Genomic DNA, 19,427 nt, shown 5'->3' with positions numbered 1-19,427 from the left:
AGGAGAACAAGGTGGAGCGAGGCCGTGAGGCCATGGGCGAGGAAGATGAGAGGGGCAGAGGGCTGTGTGACAGTGCGAGATTGGTGACGCCGAGGACGAAACAAAGTTGAGAGAGTAGAGATCGATGCATGTGCTTAACTGCTTGTGGGCTTGTGGTCATGTGAGTGAGAGAGCTGAGAGATGAAGAAGGAGAGGCGGCCATGTGAGATAGTGAGTGAGAGAGCTAAGACAGCTTGGGACGACGATGAGAGGTTGGGTAGTTGGGCCAGAGGTGAGATTGAGAGGGAGTGAGATTGAGAGCTGAAGAGATGAGAGGGAGAGGTGGCCTCAGTTGAAATGAAATGAGGAGAAGAAATTAGGGTTTATAACTATATATATATATATATATATATATAGAGAGAGAGAGAGAGAGAGAGAGAGAGAGAGAGAGAGAGAGAGGAGGGTAATTTAGTAACTATCTATATATATAGCCGGGTCGGGTCCAGGTTCGGGCCAGGTTTTGGAAAAAACCCGAACCCGTTTCGGGGTTATTTTTTTTAAACCCAAACCCGACCCTATTTTTTATCAGGCCGGGTAAAATTAAGCCCATTAGAGTCGGGCTGGGCCGGGTACCTGCGGGTTGGGCAAAAATTGCCATCTCTACTCGCCCATGTCATATTGTCAGGTACCACTAGTTTTACTTTTCTTCCTCTCTTTTTATTGCCTTTTCTTTGCTTCTTTCTCATCTGTCCATTCTTTACACACACACACACACACACACACACTCTCTCTCTCTCTCTCTCTCTCTCTCGTAGCAATTTTCTATTTTTTTTCTTTCTCTAAAAAATTAAAAGCTTAAGAACTTATCAAGTTATCATTCATTTTCCTCTCCAGCACTATAATTTATTATATTGTATTATATTATTTTTAAATATATTTTGAGTGCAAACTTTATAAGATATTTTACTCCCTCCCTCTCTCTCTCTCTCAGCAATGTTCTATTTTTTAATATTTTTTTTCTTTCTCTAAAAAATTAAAAGCTTAAGAACTTATCAAGTTTTCATTCATTTTCCTCTCCAGCACTATAATTTATTATTTTATTTTATTTTTAAATATATTTTGAGTGTATAATATATAAGATATTCTATTAATTGATATTAAATTGATATATATATATATAGCGATAATTTCGAAACAGTACATTAAAATTGAAATATTCCACTCTAATAGACCAGTCGAAATGGAGTTTAGAATGATATTCATTAGTTTATAGTAATGTAATAACTATTCTTATGATTTAACTATTTCATAATTTAGTTATGTTTTTATTCCCATCAATTCCATTAGAATGAAATGAAGTTGGAAATAGGGACGAAACCAGGATTCGAACCTTGGGAGGGGGGGGGGGGCAAAGCTTAAAACATTTTTTTTTTTTTATGAAAATAAAAACTAACATCTATTTCATATTCAGTAAAATACTACATATAAAATAAGTGTTTCTTAAACATTTGATATTATAAAAATGTCGACAAAGTATAACATACAAAATAAGTGTTTCTTAAACATTTCAACACATTTATCAAAATGGAACTCAATGCTCTTTTAAGTCTCAAAAGTCGTCTATGATTGATTCTATTCCAAATTTTGTAGCAATCTCCTTCTCAATGTACAAAATCATAGAGTCCATTAGAAAATCATCTTCCATCTTGTTGCGAAGCCTATTCTTGATAATATTCATGGCTGAAAATGCTCGCTCTGTAGTTGCAGTAGAAACTGGAAGAGAAAGCATAAGTGTAATCACTCTATAAATATATGGGTAAAATAATGATTTTTGGGTTTTTACCAGCCATTGGCACAACTCAGAAATACTTGATAGCTTCTTGAAGTTTGGATGCCGAACTACATTGTGCTCATAATGATCAACTGCTGCCTTTAAAAGTGTCATTTCTTGATCTATGAAGTCTTTCGGATAAAACTGGCTTACTAACAACAAAATTTCTATATTTCTAAAAGACTCACGTGCCTGTTTAAGATCAAGAGCTAAACTAAGATTAAGCAATTCCACCGCATGCTTACTAAATCGATGATTTAATTCTTGTAATATAGAATCTATCGCAACATAAAAAATATCTACCCGATAATGATGCTCAATTGTGAAGTCATCTTGTTGATAACGAGCTAGACCTCCTCTCTCAACATAACGAGCATTTATATCTGGGACATCTATGTCATGTGCCTCACAAAATGATTTCACAGTGGTAAGTAAATTATCCCACTCTTCATCTTTGAATTTTGAATAAGTGCTTTAGTGGATGAAAAAAAATTCATCGCATTTAAAATATCTTAAGACTGACACTGCAAAGCTTGATAAAGTGCATCAATGATCTTCATAATTTCTTTCATGAGATGCAAAATGAACACAAATTCAAAAGAAATCATAGCATGATAGCATGAGTATGTTGCTTCTCGTTGGGAAGTAGTATTTCCTTCCTTGATGATCTTAAGTAAAATTTCACATGTTGGACTAAATATATTTATCAAGCTAGAAATCGATCTCAAGTGAGAACCCTGACGAGTATCTCCAGCCCGTTGTAATGTGCTAATCTGATTAAGTCCTCTTTCAGTTTCAAGCTCACCAATTTCAACAAAATATGCAATTTGATCATTATAAGCTTTTTTTAGTTGCTCATTATGCTTACATGAAGCACGAACAACATTGACAATAGAAGATAATCTATTAAAAATTTTTTGAACAAGAGAACTTCTTTTGATGCTGCCACTACTGCTAATTACAAGTGATGTGCAAAACAATGAATGTAGTAAACATATGGACAATCATTTGAAACCAAAGCTTTTAATACATTCTACTCACTTTGAAACCAAAGCTTTTAATCCATTTCACTCACCTCGCATATTGCTTACACCGTCATATCCTTGCCCTCGAATATCTTGAATATCCAGACTATGATATGACAAGATAGAATATATTTCATCTTTTAGGGTTAATGCCGTAGTATCGGAGACATGAACTACTCCAAAAAAAAGGTTCTTGAACAAAACCATCTTTGTCTACAAATCTTATAACAATAGCCATTTGCTCCTTCATTGACTCATCACGAGCTTCATCAACAATTAGGCAAAACTTTGCATCACCAATTTCTTCACGAATTGCCTTCTTCAACTTGTTTGAAAATACATGTCCTTTTGGATTTTTGGTGATTTGTAAAAGGCACTTTTGGGAGCTTTCTCTATTGCTTCTGCAACATATTCATTATATGATACCACTAAATCCAATATTTCAAGAAAAATCCCACTATTAATTGAATCAGAACTTTCATCTGGTCCTCTAAAAGCAAGTCCTTGAAATGCAAGCACTTTGACAACATCAATTGAGGCCTTTAACCGCAATCGATTGCTTGCAATTTGATTAGAATTGAAATTTTCAAGTACCTTTTGTATGTGTTGAGACTGGTTCATCAAATCTGTCATGGCTTGCTCGGAAGTTCTATGAAAAGAGTTAGGTTCTTTCCCCGTATGATTCCAAAAGGAACTATTATTTCCATCATTAACTTTCTTCCAATTCCAAAATCCGTCATTAGTGAATACATGACTCCCAAAATTCCTGGTTGGCTTGTCAAAGAGAAAGCATGGTAGACAAAAAGCAGCATCTTTACTAGGTGAATATTCTAGCCATGTACTAAATGACTTAATTGCAAACCATGAATGTTGAAATTTACAAGAATGACTTCCAAATTTAGTTTTCTTGTACTCATCTAGTTTAGGTTCGTATGAACCAAGCTTAATGTAAGCTCGTCGAATTTCATCCCGTTCATTAGCATCATATTCCCATTTTTGCTTACACATTCCAGGATCACGCACAAAACTTGTACTTTCGTCAATTGTGACATTTGGAACTTCTGTTTGGAGATTTTCAAAAACAAACACTAGAGGTTGGCAATCTTGCATCATCAGTTATGGCTTTAGAATTATTTAGTTTTTTTCTTTTCAAAAAATTTAATATTGTAGTGGACTTATGATCTACAAATTTTTTAAAAAAAATGATTCATTATTTCCATATTTCGTACTTTTATACACCAACTATAAAAAAGGGACTTCTCAAAAAAAAAAAAAATCTAAAACTAAAACAATCACAAACAGACAAGTACAAGTTTATATATATTACTAATATTAGCCACATCACACAAAGTGACAAAAACAAAGTTTACAAGTTCATATATATTACTAAGGGTTGTGTTAACGGGCACCGCACGATGACTGTTAAGCACAAAATTTTTTACTTTTTTCTGACACAATTTTTGTCTTTTTTTCAATTTATAACAATTTTTCAATTTTGTAGATACTATTTGAAAATTTTTTTTGACTTTTTTTGACAAATTTTTATTTTTTATTTTTATTTTTTACAGTTAACCAGCACCGCTTGGTGCTGGTTAATATTCTTCTGTTACTAATATTAGCCATATCACACAAAGTCACAGAAATTTTTTTTCATAAAATTAAAATAATCATACTAAAGACTCTGGTCTCACCAAAAAGTCACTTACCAATGACTAGTCGCACAATCACAGTACTCACAAAACAGTCATTACCCAAAGACTAGTCTCACCAATTCACTGTCACAATTCAGTACTCACATCCTACTGTCTGAGTGTAATGGTCCTACTTTATGTCTTTACGGATAAAAAAAAAAACACTGGAACGCTAACACAGGTGACCGGTCCACACAAAAAGACAAAAAGCCACAATTACTCAATTATACAGTAGTCAGTACAAAGCCACAAACTAGTCTAGGTCCACGCAACTCCCAATTCATAAAAATCCACTACTCACAAACACAACACACCAGTCACCACAGTTCATAAAAAAACGCAGAGGGCAGAGGGCAGTGGGATGGTCCGTCCCTGGACTTGGAAACTTTCAATTTCATACCCTAATCAACTAGCTGTATTCCCCACCCCTGAATTCAGCTTGTTGATGTTGATTGATCATTGACACAAATAGTCGGCACACTTTCCATTTGTTTTATACCAGGGATGGTCTCCTATAAATTATTTTACTTCAGGAAACATAATCCCTACCCATGTCAACAGGCTGTGCCCTCCACCAGCATTGAGATCGGGGCAATATTATTGCACCTGATACAGTTATTATCAGGGTAGAGATTGATAGTTGTAACAATCCCAACCATTGGTTAAAAAAATTTAGAAAAAGAGTAAAATTAAAAAAAGTAAAAAACTTTTTTAAATGAAATGAGTAAGCTAGTACCACATAAAGTGACACAACTCGTCCACTTGATGAGTTATGAGTGATACCATCACTCCTTATCACTCACAACTTGCCACGTGGGTGAACTATGCCAAAATTGTGTCATTTTATATGACACAAGTATAATTTGTATTTCAGCATAATTTGTATGAAATAGGTGAATTGCACCCGATGCAAGACCCACTCATGAATACAGCTTGTTGATGTTTGATAGATCACTAATATGAATAGGCCCTGCATAAACACGTGTGTTTAAAATCGGGGATTCTCTCCCTGAAGTTTCCTTATATTAATCATCATTCTAAGCTTCAAACTCAAACTCAAGCCAACCTAAATCTATTTCTTATATTTGGAAAATCACCAACAGTTTCCATCTCGATCGACTTGTGTTCAAGAAAGCGACATTTTCCTAATGGAACTAGTAATTTCTTACTCCTCTCCCTCGTGCCTCACTGCATCTACGTTATATTACCAAAGCAATACACTTGTACTAGCAAGGAAACAAAGTAAAAGATGCAAGAAAGGCCTATCAGTATTACCCTCCTTCATGATCATCTCAAAGTTCAGTGACAAACAAGTGATTCCGCGATGATCAGCTAATTATCATCCAAGTATTTAGGACCAGAAACTCATTGAGTCCTTAAGCACTCCTTACTCAGTAAGTCCAGTTATTATAACACTTCTTTTCCCCATTTATTACGACACCCTAACTATTCATCTTTACTGTATGAATACATGGTTGTATTGCAGTATGAGTCCCATGCCACACGACTTGAGGGGCCGAAGCACGACGTTAAAAATTTGCTAACATCCACAAAAGACCCTAGTGTCTTAATGAAGCTTATAGATTCAATGCAGCGTTTAGGAGTTGATTACCACTTTGAAAAAGAGATCGAAAAGGTTCTTGGTATTCAACATCCAGATGTCACTAGTGATCTTTACACGACAGCATTGCTTTTTCGAATTGTAAGAGAACGTGGTTTCCCAATTAGCTCAGGTATACCACTTTGGTACATACAAAACTTGATCTTAAACATTAAACACTGAAAATAAATTAGGATTGGCTGAGGAATTTTTGACCTAAACAGATTTCTCTGCATAAAATAATTTTTCGGATCATTTTATTCAAATAAACTAGCTCCACTAGCCGTTACAACCCAAACACTTAACTAACATATACCCTTATCCTACTAAAATGCAAATACAAATGCAATTAATCCAAAAATTATGCAACAACTTATTCTGAATTCTGATCCTAAGATTATGAAAAACATCCAAATATTTTGCAGCAAACACAACGTTAACATCCGCATGCAACAGAAGCTCTACTTCTTTTGCACGTTACAACAATACATGTAGTTATTAATGTATATATACGGTCTTTTTGTTCGAAGTAGCTTTAATTAAACAATTTCTTTTTGGGTGATGGTGGTGAGCAGATGTGTTTGACAAATTCAGAAGTAGTGATGGGAGATTCATGGACAGCTTAAGCAGGGATGTGGAGGGACTTTTGAGTTTGTATGAAGCCACACACCTCGGAATGCATGGAGAAAATATTTTGGAAGAAGCCAGGGATTTTAGAATGAAAAACCTGGATTCTTTAATGAAAATATTGGACAATTATTCAGCTAAGAAAGTGAAACAGTCACTTGAAATGGCCCTATATTGGAGGATTCCAAGAGTTGAATCTCTAAACTTCATTGATGTCTATCAAAAGGATAGTACAAAAGAACATAAATTTACTTGAGCTGGCTAAGTTAGATTACAATTTAGTGCAGTCAGTATATCAGCAAGACCTCAAGGAGTTAGAACGGTAACAATTGCTTTGATATTTTACTTATATTTACAATATTTTCACAACAAGTTATAGGTAGTAAGTAATAATAAGTTATTATTTGTTATAATTTGAATTCACAATTTAAATTATTTTTTTGTTTGCTCATAATAATTAATAATAACCTACTACTTAAGATTTTTTGCTGTAAAAATGTTGTAGAGCATTTCTCTATATTTTAATGGAATACTTGTAACGGGATAGGTGGTGGAGAGATTTGGGGTTTAAATTAAGATAATTTAAAATTTTCAAGGGACCGGTTGGTGGAGAATTATTTGGGGGCTATGGGGACAATTTCTGAGCCCCACTTGTCCGAAAAAATTCACCTTGTTCCCGTTGCATATTTCTTCTTCCTCACATGAGGGTGGACCCCACAACTTGTGGGGTCCACTCTCATGTGAGGAAGAAGAAATATGCAACGGTTGTGGGGTCCACCCTCATGTGAGGAAGAAAAAATATGCAACGGAAACATGGAATAACTTCTCCACTTGTCCAAGTGCAGGATAGGCCTCACCAAATATGTATGCATAATAACAACTATTGATGACATGTACAATGTATATGGATTGCTAGATGAGCTTGAAAGCTTCACTGATCCTGTGAATCGGTACAAAATAAACATGAATATTAAGGATACTATTTTCCTTTTATCTTGTCTAAACCACTTTGATAATAAATTTTATTCCTTTTTGTCTTGTCCATTTCTAATATTTTGAGCAGATGGGAAATGGAGAACCTTCCCGAGTACATGAAGATTTGCTATGTTGCGATTCTTAACTTTGTTAATGAAATGGTATGTGATGTCTGCAAACATCAAGACTTGAATATTTTGCCCTACATTAAGGAAGAGGTAAGCTTATTCCATAATACCATGAAACTTCAATTGAAAAAAAAAAATTGAAATTATTGATTATTAAGTACAAAGTTTGGCAACCTAATTGGAAGAAGCCATTAAAAAAATTAATATAGTTACATATTTTGAAATTTTAACTATTAGATTGCATTTTTTTTTTTTTAAATTCTTAACACGTTTGTCAAATTTCATGTCATTTGAATGTTATTTAACATTTGATCAATAAAACTATTTTTAATGCATAATTTAAGATTACAAAAATTTGAAATTTATGTTAGGATTAGTGCCCTTAAATCCTATTGTATGATGCTATGTATGATATTATGTATGACATTATGTAAGACATGATGTATGACTTAATATTGTGATTGATAAAGTTATTTTATTATTATCTAAAATAATGATAACATGAATATGGGACATTATCATATAGTCCATGAGATGCATTGTATGTGATTTATGTGAAAAGTCACAGAAGATGTAAATCACAAGTTCTTTGTAAACTCAGAATTTATAGTTCGTAGTCGATGATGAAATTGGGCATTTCATCTGCGAAGACTATAACGTGTCAACTAAGATGATTTGTCTTGATCATGGAAGTGGAGATTTCTAGTTGATATGTTGATATGTTTTAAGAGTTAAGACATATTGAACTGGATCGCTGTGAGATTTATTATTCTCCTAACGACTGTCAAATGAATAATAAATCTCACGACTTCTATTTGCATGAACTCTTAATCCTGAGAGAATAATGGACCTGATCATGAAGTGTAGGTTGCTTTGATATATCAGGAGTGAGACCTGAAGTGACGGTCAAAACCTCAGTATGTTGGGCAGCCACATTTAGTGTTGATGGAACACATATTCTCAAGATGGAATTCATAGTCTCTTGATGGAGATATAAAATATTCCCTTGAGATAAGTTTAATGGTTTCAGTTATTCAGAGAGTTAGGCCTAACCACTTTAGTAAGAAATTACTAAAGTATATATATTTATGAAATTGGACTTGTCAAGAGTTGACGGAAAAGTCCAAGGCCCATTGGAGCTAGTGTCTTATTGGTCCCTTTTGGTCCCACTCCAAGCCACACACTAAAGCCCAATTGAAAAGGCCCAATTGGAAAGGCCCAATAGGCCAGCCCAATTAGATAATTAGTTAGTTATAAAGGGAGAAATATACAGAATTTTTATTTAGAAGAGATTAAAAAAAAAAAGAAACGGTGTGTGAGAGAGTGTGAGACACACTTTCATTCTCCCTTTGAAAAACTGATTGAGAGACCACACATCTTGGGCGTAAAGTGGAATTGGAGTGAAGATTAAAAGTGTTCCCAAGTGCTTTCAATCTTTGTTTTGAATTTCTCCACACCAAGGTACGCTATTTTGTTCTTAAATTCTGAAATTTACATAGTGCACGTTATCAATCATGAATGAAATAGATCCTAGTTCGTTACTTCCGCTGTGGGTTTTGTATGAGATACAAAACCAGAATTTTTCCTTCAATTAGTATCAGAGCCAGGTTTTCATATCATGATTGTATTGCGTGTGATTAAATTTTAGAATTTAAGAAAACCATTATCTTTGTGTTTTAAATTTCTGCATAAAGATATTGTTTCATAAATCTTGTATGCATTGATAAATATATGTGATATATTGTTCTACATGTGCACGGATTGGTCATAGATTCAATAATCGTTAATGGAAGAATATGAGATTGCATAAAATATCCTGCGTTTGAATGATGTGGTGCCTTAAAGTGAATGTACGGATTGCAATGGTAGTTTTCAAAATAGTTTCTTCATCCATCAATAACTACCATAAAGCATTAACGTTGCATTGTTTGAATGCCATTGCATGGCTTGCCTTAAATGCACCGTTTGACCTTTGAATGCATGGATTGGAGTCTTATTGCATGGAGTGAATGGTTCTTGCATGTGTTTTACGGATGGTTCTTGGATTTTTCCATTGCATGGTTTGACTAATTTCTTTGCATGGTTGAATATGCTCCACGGTTACATTAATGATCATGCATAAAGCCAAACCTTTTGAATGCAATAGTTGTTGAACTAGCTTGCTCCTTTTGGACTACATGACAATGGTTTGACCATTTCTTTGATTTGAAGGAAGTGAATCCGTGAGGATTCAAACCTTCTGACAACTATATATATATATATATATATATATATATATATATATATATATATATATTATTATTTTTTATATTTCTTTATATATATATATATATATATATATATATATATATATATATATATAATATTATATAATGTAATAATTATATTATATATATATTAATTTGTATATTATATTATATATAATATAATATAAATTTTTATATATAATAAGGGTTTTTTATTACGTTATATATATTTATATATATTAATGCTAGTTTAATGAAATTTATTCCTAATTAAATTAGGATTATTTTTTCAACGTGTCTAGCATTATTATGGTTCTTGATCTCAAAAACCTTTATTTTAAAATATCTAGTGGGAGAGAGATTCAAGGATTGGATCTCACGGCCTCCATTGTTGGTTCATAGTAGTGTGAAATATATACTTTGTCTTTGCCTCGAGCTTAGCATTCCATGCGGAGAGTATTTATTTCATGGTCCTACAAGATTGAATTTCTTGGTTTATAGTGGTTTGATAAACACCTTGTCTTAGCTTCGAGCTTTGCATTCCATGCGGAGGGTGTTTTATTATGGTACTACAAAATAAGCCTGTTAAAGGGATGAGATGTGGTTACACATGATTCTAGACAATGGTATACACTAGACTAAGTATTTTAGTATCCTCTATGCTGAGTTCTTACTATTATTACTTAGAGGCTAAATGAAAAACAACATATTATTAGTATTTGATAAGAGTTATCATGATAGTGCTAATAATGAGAATAGTTCTCAATCAATCATAGTATTTTATGTTCACTTTATGCTGAGGGATATTGAATATGAGATTGAGTTGTCGTTGCATATGTTATTTTATGGTTTTATTAAGGTTCCATATTATATGCTTTTATGCTAAATTGATAATGTCCAATTTACTTATTATATTCATGTTTATTATTTTCAGATTTTTTCATGGCATCATTTAGCCCACTTGTTTCTATTCTTAACCAAAACAAATTGACTGGATCCAACTATGTTGACTGGAAAAGAAATTTGGACATTCTTCTTACTGCTGAAGAGCACAAGTATGTGCTTACTTAACCATGACCTAAATTTCCTTCATTAGATGCTCCTCTTGAGGAAAAATAACGATATGATCGTTGGCAGAAATCTAATGAGATGGCCAAGTGCTACATCCTAGCATCTATCTCAAATGTTCTACAGCATCAAATGCAGGATGTAGAACTTGCTTCAGACATAATGCATAGTCTAAAGGAGATGTTTGGTGAGCAAGGCCGTTCTGCAAGACAAGAAACCATGAGGCAAATTTATAATACCAAAATGGCTGCAGGAAGTTCAGTGAGAGAGCATTGTCTTAGGATGATTGCTAATCTGAACACATTAGAAGTTTTAGGTGCCGACATTGATGGAGAATCCCAAGTGGATATGATACTCCAGTCACTACCAGAATCATTCAAGAAATTCAGACTCAATTATAATATGAACAAAAAGATTTATTCTTTGTCTGAATTAATGAATGAGTTAGTGGCGGCGGAAGGCATCCTTGGTACTTCTAGTGTTGAAGCCAATGTGGGTGAGGCTTCTACTTCTCAACCTAAGTCGAAAGGCAAGGGTAAGAAGAAGAAGAAGAAGAAGGACTTCACTAAGAAATATGGTAAACAAATTGCCTTAGGGGTTGCCAACAAAGGAAAGAAAACCAAAGGAAAGTGTTTCCATTGTGGTGAGAAAGGACATTGGAAGAGGAATTGTCCAATATTCAAGGCTGCCAAAAATAAGGGTATGAAAAGTTCATTTCTTCTTGAAATATGTTTTGTACAGAATCCAACAGATTCCTGGAGTGTGGATTCAGGTTGTACTAATCATATCTGCAATTCTTTGCAGGGGTTCCAGGAGACCAGAAAGTTGAATGAGGGAGAACTATTTCTTACTTTGGCTAATGGGAGCAAGATTCCGGTTGAAGTTGTTGGAGTGTTTAATTTGTGTTTTAAGTCTAGAGTTTTAATATTAGAAGACTGTTTGTATGTACCTAATGTTCGTAGGAATTTAATTTCTGCAACTTACTTAGGTAAACATGGATATTGTGTTATCCTGAAAGACAATGTTGTAATAAAGAAGGATAAAATGTTTATCTGTTCTGGCAATATTGTAGATGGTCTTTATATTTTAACTCCTGATAAGCATGAATTATACAATTCTAAATTAGATAGTAACTCTCATGTGAAATCATTAAAGAGAAAGTTTTCTTCTACTAGTGATGCATATCTATGGCACTTGCGTTTAGGTCATATTAATTCAAGTAGGATTCAAAGACTAATCAAAGATGGACTTTTACAGCCCATGGACTTTGATGGTTTTCCAGTTTGCGAATCTTGTTTGGAAGGTAAGATGACCAAACGACCTTTTAATGCAAAAGGTAGAAGAGCGCAAGACTTGCTAGAACTAGTACATTCAGATGTATGTGGACCTATGTCAATCCAAGCAAGAGGTGGCTATGAGTATTTCATTACTTTCACTGATGATTACTCTAGATTTGGTTATGTGTACTTAATAAAACAAAAGTCCGAAGCCTTTGAAAAGTTCAAAGAGTTTAGGACTAAAGTTGAAAATCAATTGGGTAAACACATAAAGGCCATTCGATCTGATCGAGGTGGCGAATACCTTCTTGGTGATTTTAAGGATTACTTGACTGAAAATGGGATTATATCCCAGTTGACTGATCGCACACGGAACTCCACAACAACATGGTGTAGAGAAAGAAGGAATAGGACTCTTTTAGATATGGTTAGATCCATGTTGAGTTATTCGACTCTACCAATTTCTTTGGGGATATGCCTTAAATCCTCGCAATGTATCTTTCTGAATTTAGTACCTTCGAAGTCTATTCCTAAAACACCTGTAGAGTTGTGGAATGGGCGTAAGCCTAGTATGAGACATCTCCACATTTGGGGTTGTCCAGCATATGTGTTGAAAGGAAAGTCTGACAAGTTACAGTTTAAAACAGAAGTGGTATTTTTTGTAGGGTATCCAAAAGGAACAGTTGGAGGTTTATTCTATGGTCATAAGGATAATAAAGTGTTTGTTAGCACAAATGCCAAATTCTTAGAAAATGACTATGTGAATAATTTTACTCCAAGAAGTAGAGTTGTCTTGGCTAAAATGAATGAACCTGTAGTTGAACAACCAATGGATGAAACTAGGGATGATGTGACTGTATTAGATACACCACTAGATACTACTCATGAGATGTCTAGTACACAGGTGCCTCGTCGTAGTGGGAGAATTGTTCGGCTTCCTATAAGATTCATAGGTTTGGGAGAAACTTATGAGGCTATCTCAAAAGAGGCTGAATCGGATCCTTACACTTATGATGAAGAAATAAATGATATAGATGCACATCATTGGGTCCAAGCTATGAAATCTGAATTGGATTCTATGAATTCAAATCATGTATGGGATCTTGTAAAGGCACCTAACGGCATTAAACATGTTGGTTGCAAATGGGTTTACAAGAGAAAGAGAGGGATAGATGGAAAGGTTGAAACCTTTAAAGCAAGACTAGTGGCGAAAGGGTATACACAAAAAGAAGGTATTGATTATGATGAAACTTTTTCGCCAGTAGCCATGCTTAAATCTATCAGAATTCTCTTATCCATTACTGCTCATTATGACTATGAGATTTGACAAATGGATGTCAAAACTGCATTTCTTAATGGCAATCTTGAAGAAGAAATATACATGTTGCAACCAGAAGGTTTCATAGCAAAGAACCAAGAGCATATGGTATGCAGGTTGAATAGGTCCATTTATGGACTTAAACAAGCATCTAGGTCATGGAACATCAGATTTGATCAAGCAATCAAGTCATTTGGTTTTAAACAAAATCTTGATGAACCATGTGTGTACAAAAGACATTGAAATAAAATAGTAATGTTCCTAGTGCTTTATGTTGATGATATTCTACTCATTGGGAATGATGTAGGGGTAATGTCATCGGTTAAAGTTTGGTTGTCAAGCCAATTTGATATGAAGGACTTGGGTGAGGCTAACTTTATTCTAGGGATCAAGCTTTGGCGAGATCGCAAGAATAAGATGTTAGGCTTATCACAAGATGGATATATAGATAAGGTTCTAGAACGGTTTAGCATGCAAAACTCCAAGAAAGGATTGCTTCCTTTTAGACGTGGAGTTCCTCTGTCTGATGACCAAAGGCCTAAGACTCAAGAGGAAGAAAATATGATGAGACAAGTTCCTTATGCTTCCGCAGTGGGAAGTCTTATGTATGCCATGCTTTGTACTAGACCAGATATTTGTTATTCAGTTGGCATGGTCAGCCGATATCAATCAAATCCAAGACCAAAACATTGGCAAGCTGTAAAGCATATTCTCAAGTATCTTAGGAGAACGAGATATTATATGCTTGTTTACCATAGTGAGGATTTGATTCCCATTGGCTATACAGATTCAGACTTTCAGTCAGATCTAGATTTCAGAAAATCCACTTCAGGATGTGTTTTCACCTTGGGAGGTGGAGCCATAAGTTGGAGGAGCGTTAAGCAATCTTGTATTGCGGACTCCACCATGGAAGCCGAGTACGTTGCTGCTTGTGAAGCAGCAAAGTAGGCTGTTTGGCTCAAGAAATTCCTTTTTGATCTTGGTGTTGTGAGAATGGAGCAAGTTCCCATCACATTGTTTTGTGACAATAGTGGAACGGTTGCACAATCCAAAGATCCAAGGAATCACAAGAAAGGAAAGCACATTGAGAGGAAGTACCACATCATTCGAGACATTGTTACTCGTGGAGATGTTGTGGTAGCAAAGATTGAAAGTGCAAATAATCTAGCAGATCCTTTTACCAAAGCCTTGCCTCAAAGGACTTTCGAGTCACATTTGGAGGGAATGGGAGTTAGATTGGTGCACAATAGTCTTTAGGGCAAGTGGGAGATTGTTAGGATTAGTGCCCTTAAATTCTATTGTATGATGCTATGTATGATATTATGTATGACATTATGTAAAACATGATGTATGACTTAATATTGTGATTGATAAAGTTTTTTTATTATTATCTAAAATAATGATAACATGAATATGGGACATTATCATATAGTCCATGAGATGCATTGTATGTGATTTATGTGAAAAGTCACAGAAGATGTAAATCACAAGTTCTTTGTAAACTCAGAATTTATAGTTCGTAGTCGGTGATGAAATTGGGCATTTCATCTGCGAAGACTATAACGTGTCAACTAAGATGATTTGTCTTGATCATGGAAGTGGAGACTTCTAGTTGATATGTTGATATGTTTTAAGAGTTAAGACATATTGAACTGGACCGCTGTGAGATTTATTATTCTCCTAACGACTGTCAAATGAATAATAAATCTCACGACTTCTATTTGCATGAACTCTTAATCCTGAGAGAATAATGGACCTGATCATGAAGTGTAGGTTGCTTTGATATATCAGGAGTGAGACCTGAAATGACGGTCAAAACCTCAGTATGTTGGGCAGCCACATTTAGTGTTGATGGAACACATATTCTCAAGATGGAATTCATAGTCTCTTGATGGAGATATAAAATATTCCCTTGAGATAAGTTTAATGGTTTCAGTTATTCAGAGAGTTAGGCCTAACCACTTTAGTAAGAAATTACTAAAGTATATATATTTATGAAATTGGATTTCATAAATATATAATGAATAACTTTAAAGAATTAAACTGAGTACTCAAGGATAAGATGTAGTAATTTACAAAATGGCAGTCTACATTTATGACTTTGTGTTACTACGAATATTTTATGAAGGGGTTACGTGTATAATAAAGTCTTGGGATATAATTTATTAATAAGGCCTAGAGTGCAATTATATTTATATAGTGGTATTAAATATAATTAATGGTAACTTTGAACTTGTCAAGAGTTGACGGAAAAGTCCAAGGCCCATTGGAGCTAGTGTCTTATTGGTCCCTTTTGGTCCCACTCCAAGCCACACACTAAAACCCAATTGGAAAGGCCCAATAGGCCAGCCCAATTAGACAATCAGTTAGTTATAAAGGGAGAAACATACAGAATTTTTATTTAGAAGAGATTAAAAAAAAAAAAAAAAACGGTGTGTGAGAGAGTGTGAGACACACTTTCATTCTCCCTTTGAAAAACTGATTGAGAGACCACACATCTTGGGCGTAAAGTGGAATTGGAGTGAAGATTAAAAGTGTTCCCAAGTGCTTTCAATCTTTGTTTTGAATTTCTCCACATCAAGGTACGCTATCTTGTTCTTAAATTCTGTAATTTACATAGTGTACGTTATCAATCATGAATGAAATAGATCCTAGTTCGTTGCTTCCGCTGTGGGTTTTGTATGAGATACAAAACCAGAATTTTTCCTTCAATTTAAATATTTGATTGATAACATAACTATTAATTTTTTATTTTCTGAAAATTTGCAAGTATGGAAGATATAAGAAGAAAATGTAATTCAATGGTAGATTTGTCAAAATTCACATCTATCAAAAATTTATGAAGTAGAGTTGTAAGTTGTAACCATTAGCTAGAACTAAATTTGTATCCAGTATTTTTTGTTTTTTGATAACAACTAAATCTGTATCCAAACTTTGTCTGCTATTTGACTATATTATACATGTACATATGACAAATGCAATTTGACCTCATTGTGTGACACTACCAGCACATAAACTTTACAAGTGCAATTAATTAACAAAACCGCATTTCTCAATTTCATGATTGGCGTGCATTATGTTTTCATGGCAGTGGGCAAATCTTTGTAGATCACATCTAATAGAGGCACGGTGGTTTCGCAGTGGATACATTCCACCAGTGAACGAGTATCTAGAAAATTCATGTATATCAGTTGGTGCTTATGCAGCGGCTATCCATGCATATATTCTCCAAGGGTTCACGTTGACAGAAAGTTCGCTTCATTTTTTTAAAGAATGGTTCAGAACTGTTATATTGGTCGTCCCTCATAGCTCGTCTTAGTAACGATTTGGCAACTTGGGAGGTATGCCTGGTGCAATATGTTTACAGTATTAGTATTTACATCAGTGCTTGTATAATAAAAAAATAAAAATACTACATTTACAATATTGATGGTGATTGTTAAGTGTGAAGAAAGAAAAGCAAATTTTTATAAAAAAAAAAGGAAAATTGATATTTTAATAAAATGTACGCTCTGTTTGTTTTGCTAGAAAACTTTCTGTAAAAATAGTTTTTCACATTTTTCAGTGTTTGGTAGTACAAAAAAAAACTGGTCAACGGAAAACTATCTTTAGTCAATGGAAAATCTTAATAAAAATAAAGCTTGTTTTTTATAGGTTGTTTTCCAAAAAAAAATTTTGGAAAACAATCTCTCTCTCACAATACGCTCTCTCACTCTTTCTCTCTTCTATTTTCTTTTCTTTCCTCACACCCTCACTGTCACTAACTCTGGTCTCTCCTCTTCCATAGATCTCTCTCCCTCACTTTCTCTCCATATTTCTCTTCCCCTTTATAACATAGTTCTCTGAGTAGATTTTTTTTCCCTCATTGCTCAATAATTATTTCATTCCTCTCTACCAACTTGTAAAAGAAAACATATTTGAAGCGATAATTATTTCATTCCTCTCTACCAAAATCTCAATTCTTTACTTTGAATTTCAAACTTGATTTTATTTTTTCTCTAAGAAATTTTTGGTTTGATGGATTCTAGGTAGAAGTTTTTTTTGCACATAAAAGTGCTAAAAAAATTAAAATATAAAAAATAAAAAATAAGAATAAATGAATGAAGTAAAAGACGAAAATTTTAAACACAGTGCCTATATGGCTCTAAATTGCTTTTACATAGTATAATCTTTTTCGTTGATAGATAAATTATGCAGATACTATGTAGTGATGATATATTATGTAGATATATTATATGAATACACAATTTTGAATAATATTAAAAACTTGTGGTTGACCATAGTAGACAATTAGTATACCAGCAAAAAGAGTAGACAATTAAAAGTTATTGTTATTTGTACTTATTAAAGATGTATTCCCTTGTCAATCTTATGTATATAGACAAATAGTTGATATATATTTATATATGTATGTATGTGTGTGTGTGTGTGGACGTTTTTGTTCATATATTTGAGCAAGATGAGTGGTAGAGATCATGAAAATTTGACAACTAATTTTAATTGTATCTATTGTCAAAATTTTAGTATGAAAACCAAATTCATTCTTGGTTTTTTTTATTACTTATATTGATTATATTAGTTGGTTTACATAATACACATATTTTAAATTATACAAGAAATATAAAAAATAAAAATAAAAATAAAAATTTGCATACCAAACACTAGAAAACATCATCAAGCTCATTTTCAAGGTCGTTACCAAACATTGGAAAATGATATAGTTTTCTAGAAAATGCTCTTTGGAAAATGAACCATTTTCCAGAAAACGTTTATGCTGAAACAAACAGAGCGGTAGTATAAAATAGATAGTTTGAGGTGAAGTGTTTTGAAAATGAGTATGTAAAATAAAATTAAAAAAAAAAAAAGATTCTTCTACTAAAATAAACAAAAAATTTTGTACGAATTTACACAAATGCTTTAGAAGTAGTAAACTCAGATCAATTCCTAAAGTGTACTAAATTTTGCGTTTCTTTTATTCGAAGGTCGAGAGCAAGAGAGGTGACGTGGCAAAATCGATCCAGTACTACATGGTACACGAAGGCATATCTGAAGTAGAAGCAAGACATCGCATAAAGGAATTAATCAGCTATTCATGGAAAAAACTGAACGAAGAGAGTGCGAAAAATTCCCTACCAAAATCCATGATAAAGATGACACTAAACATGGCGCGAACTTCTCAATGCATCTACCAGTATGGCCGAGATGGTATTAATACATCTACTGGGGCGTTTAAAGAGCTCTTAACCTCATTAATTGTCAAACCTATCCTTATTGAATAAACTTAGTATCTGTTTGGATACTGTGTTTCACGCGTTTCCAACGTCTGTCTTGTTTTTTCTTTTTTCTGGAAAAGCATGTTTCAACACTTCCAATGGATTTCGTGCACTGTTTACGCGACCCATAAACCCATTTTTTCAGCAACTTTTTCATTAAAAATGGGTCACACGGCACTATTCACACATTTAAAAATTATTTTGCTAAAGTGTTTTCAGTTTTCAACGGTATCCAAACGAACCTTTAGGGTTCGTTTGGTACACTAAATAGGGATTATAATAGGGATAGTAATCTTTATCATTGAGAATAAAATTTATTGTAATGGAATAACTAAATCTATTCATAAATTTGATTGTGAGTTGCAATATTGGAATAAAACTTAAAATAT

At 33.7% G+C, this 19,427-nt stretch overlaps 1 protein-coding gene and 1 pseudogene across 1 annotated transcript; one reads left to right on the top strand and one right to left on the bottom strand.

Annotated features, from left to right (window-relative positions):
* Positions 1–1,588: 1,588 nt before the first annotated feature.
* Positions 1,589–3,948, bottom strand: LOC142632670 (uncharacterized). The gene is made up of 4 exons (XM_075807036.1): positions 3,213–3,948; positions 2,886–3,008; positions 1,849–2,262; positions 1,589–1,752 (listed from the first exon to the last, which is right to left on the bottom strand). Exons 1-4 carry the CDS (start codon positions 3,946–3,948, stop codon positions 1,589–1,591), a joined length of 1,437 nt encoding a protein of 478 aa, XP_075663151.1.
* Positions 3,949–6,114: 2,166 nt separating this feature from the next.
* Positions 6,115–19,072, top strand: LOC142630480 (putative terpene synthase 9; annotated as a pseudogene).
* Positions 19,073–19,427: the final 355 nt, after the last annotated feature.

Source organism: Castanea sativa, chromosome 4 (genome assembly GCF_040712315.1).
Source record: "Castanea sativa cultivar Marrone di Chiusa Pesio chromosome 4, ASM4071231v1".
In the NCBI taxonomy this organism is placed as follows: domain Eukaryota; kingdom Viridiplantae; phylum Streptophyta; class Magnoliopsida; order Fagales; family Fagaceae; genus Castanea; species Castanea sativa.
This window is presented reverse-complemented; position numbering and strand designations above follow the sequence as displayed.

Excerpts from the sequence above, each read along its gene's own strand:
- LOC142632670 (XM_075807036.1), bottom strand. The coding sequence starts at position 3,948 with ATGATGCAAGATTGCCAACCTCTAGTGTTTGTTTTTGAAAATCTCCAA. Across the intron at positions 2,263-2,885 it reads CGGTGTAAGCAATATGCGAG|ATGAAGAGTGGGATAATTTA; the intron begins GTGAGTGAAATG and ends CAAAATTCAAAG. Across the intron at positions 1,753-1,848 it reads AAACTTCAAGAAGCTATCAA|TTTCTACTGCAACTACAGAG; the intron begins GTATTTCTGAGT and ends TTTCTCTTCCAG.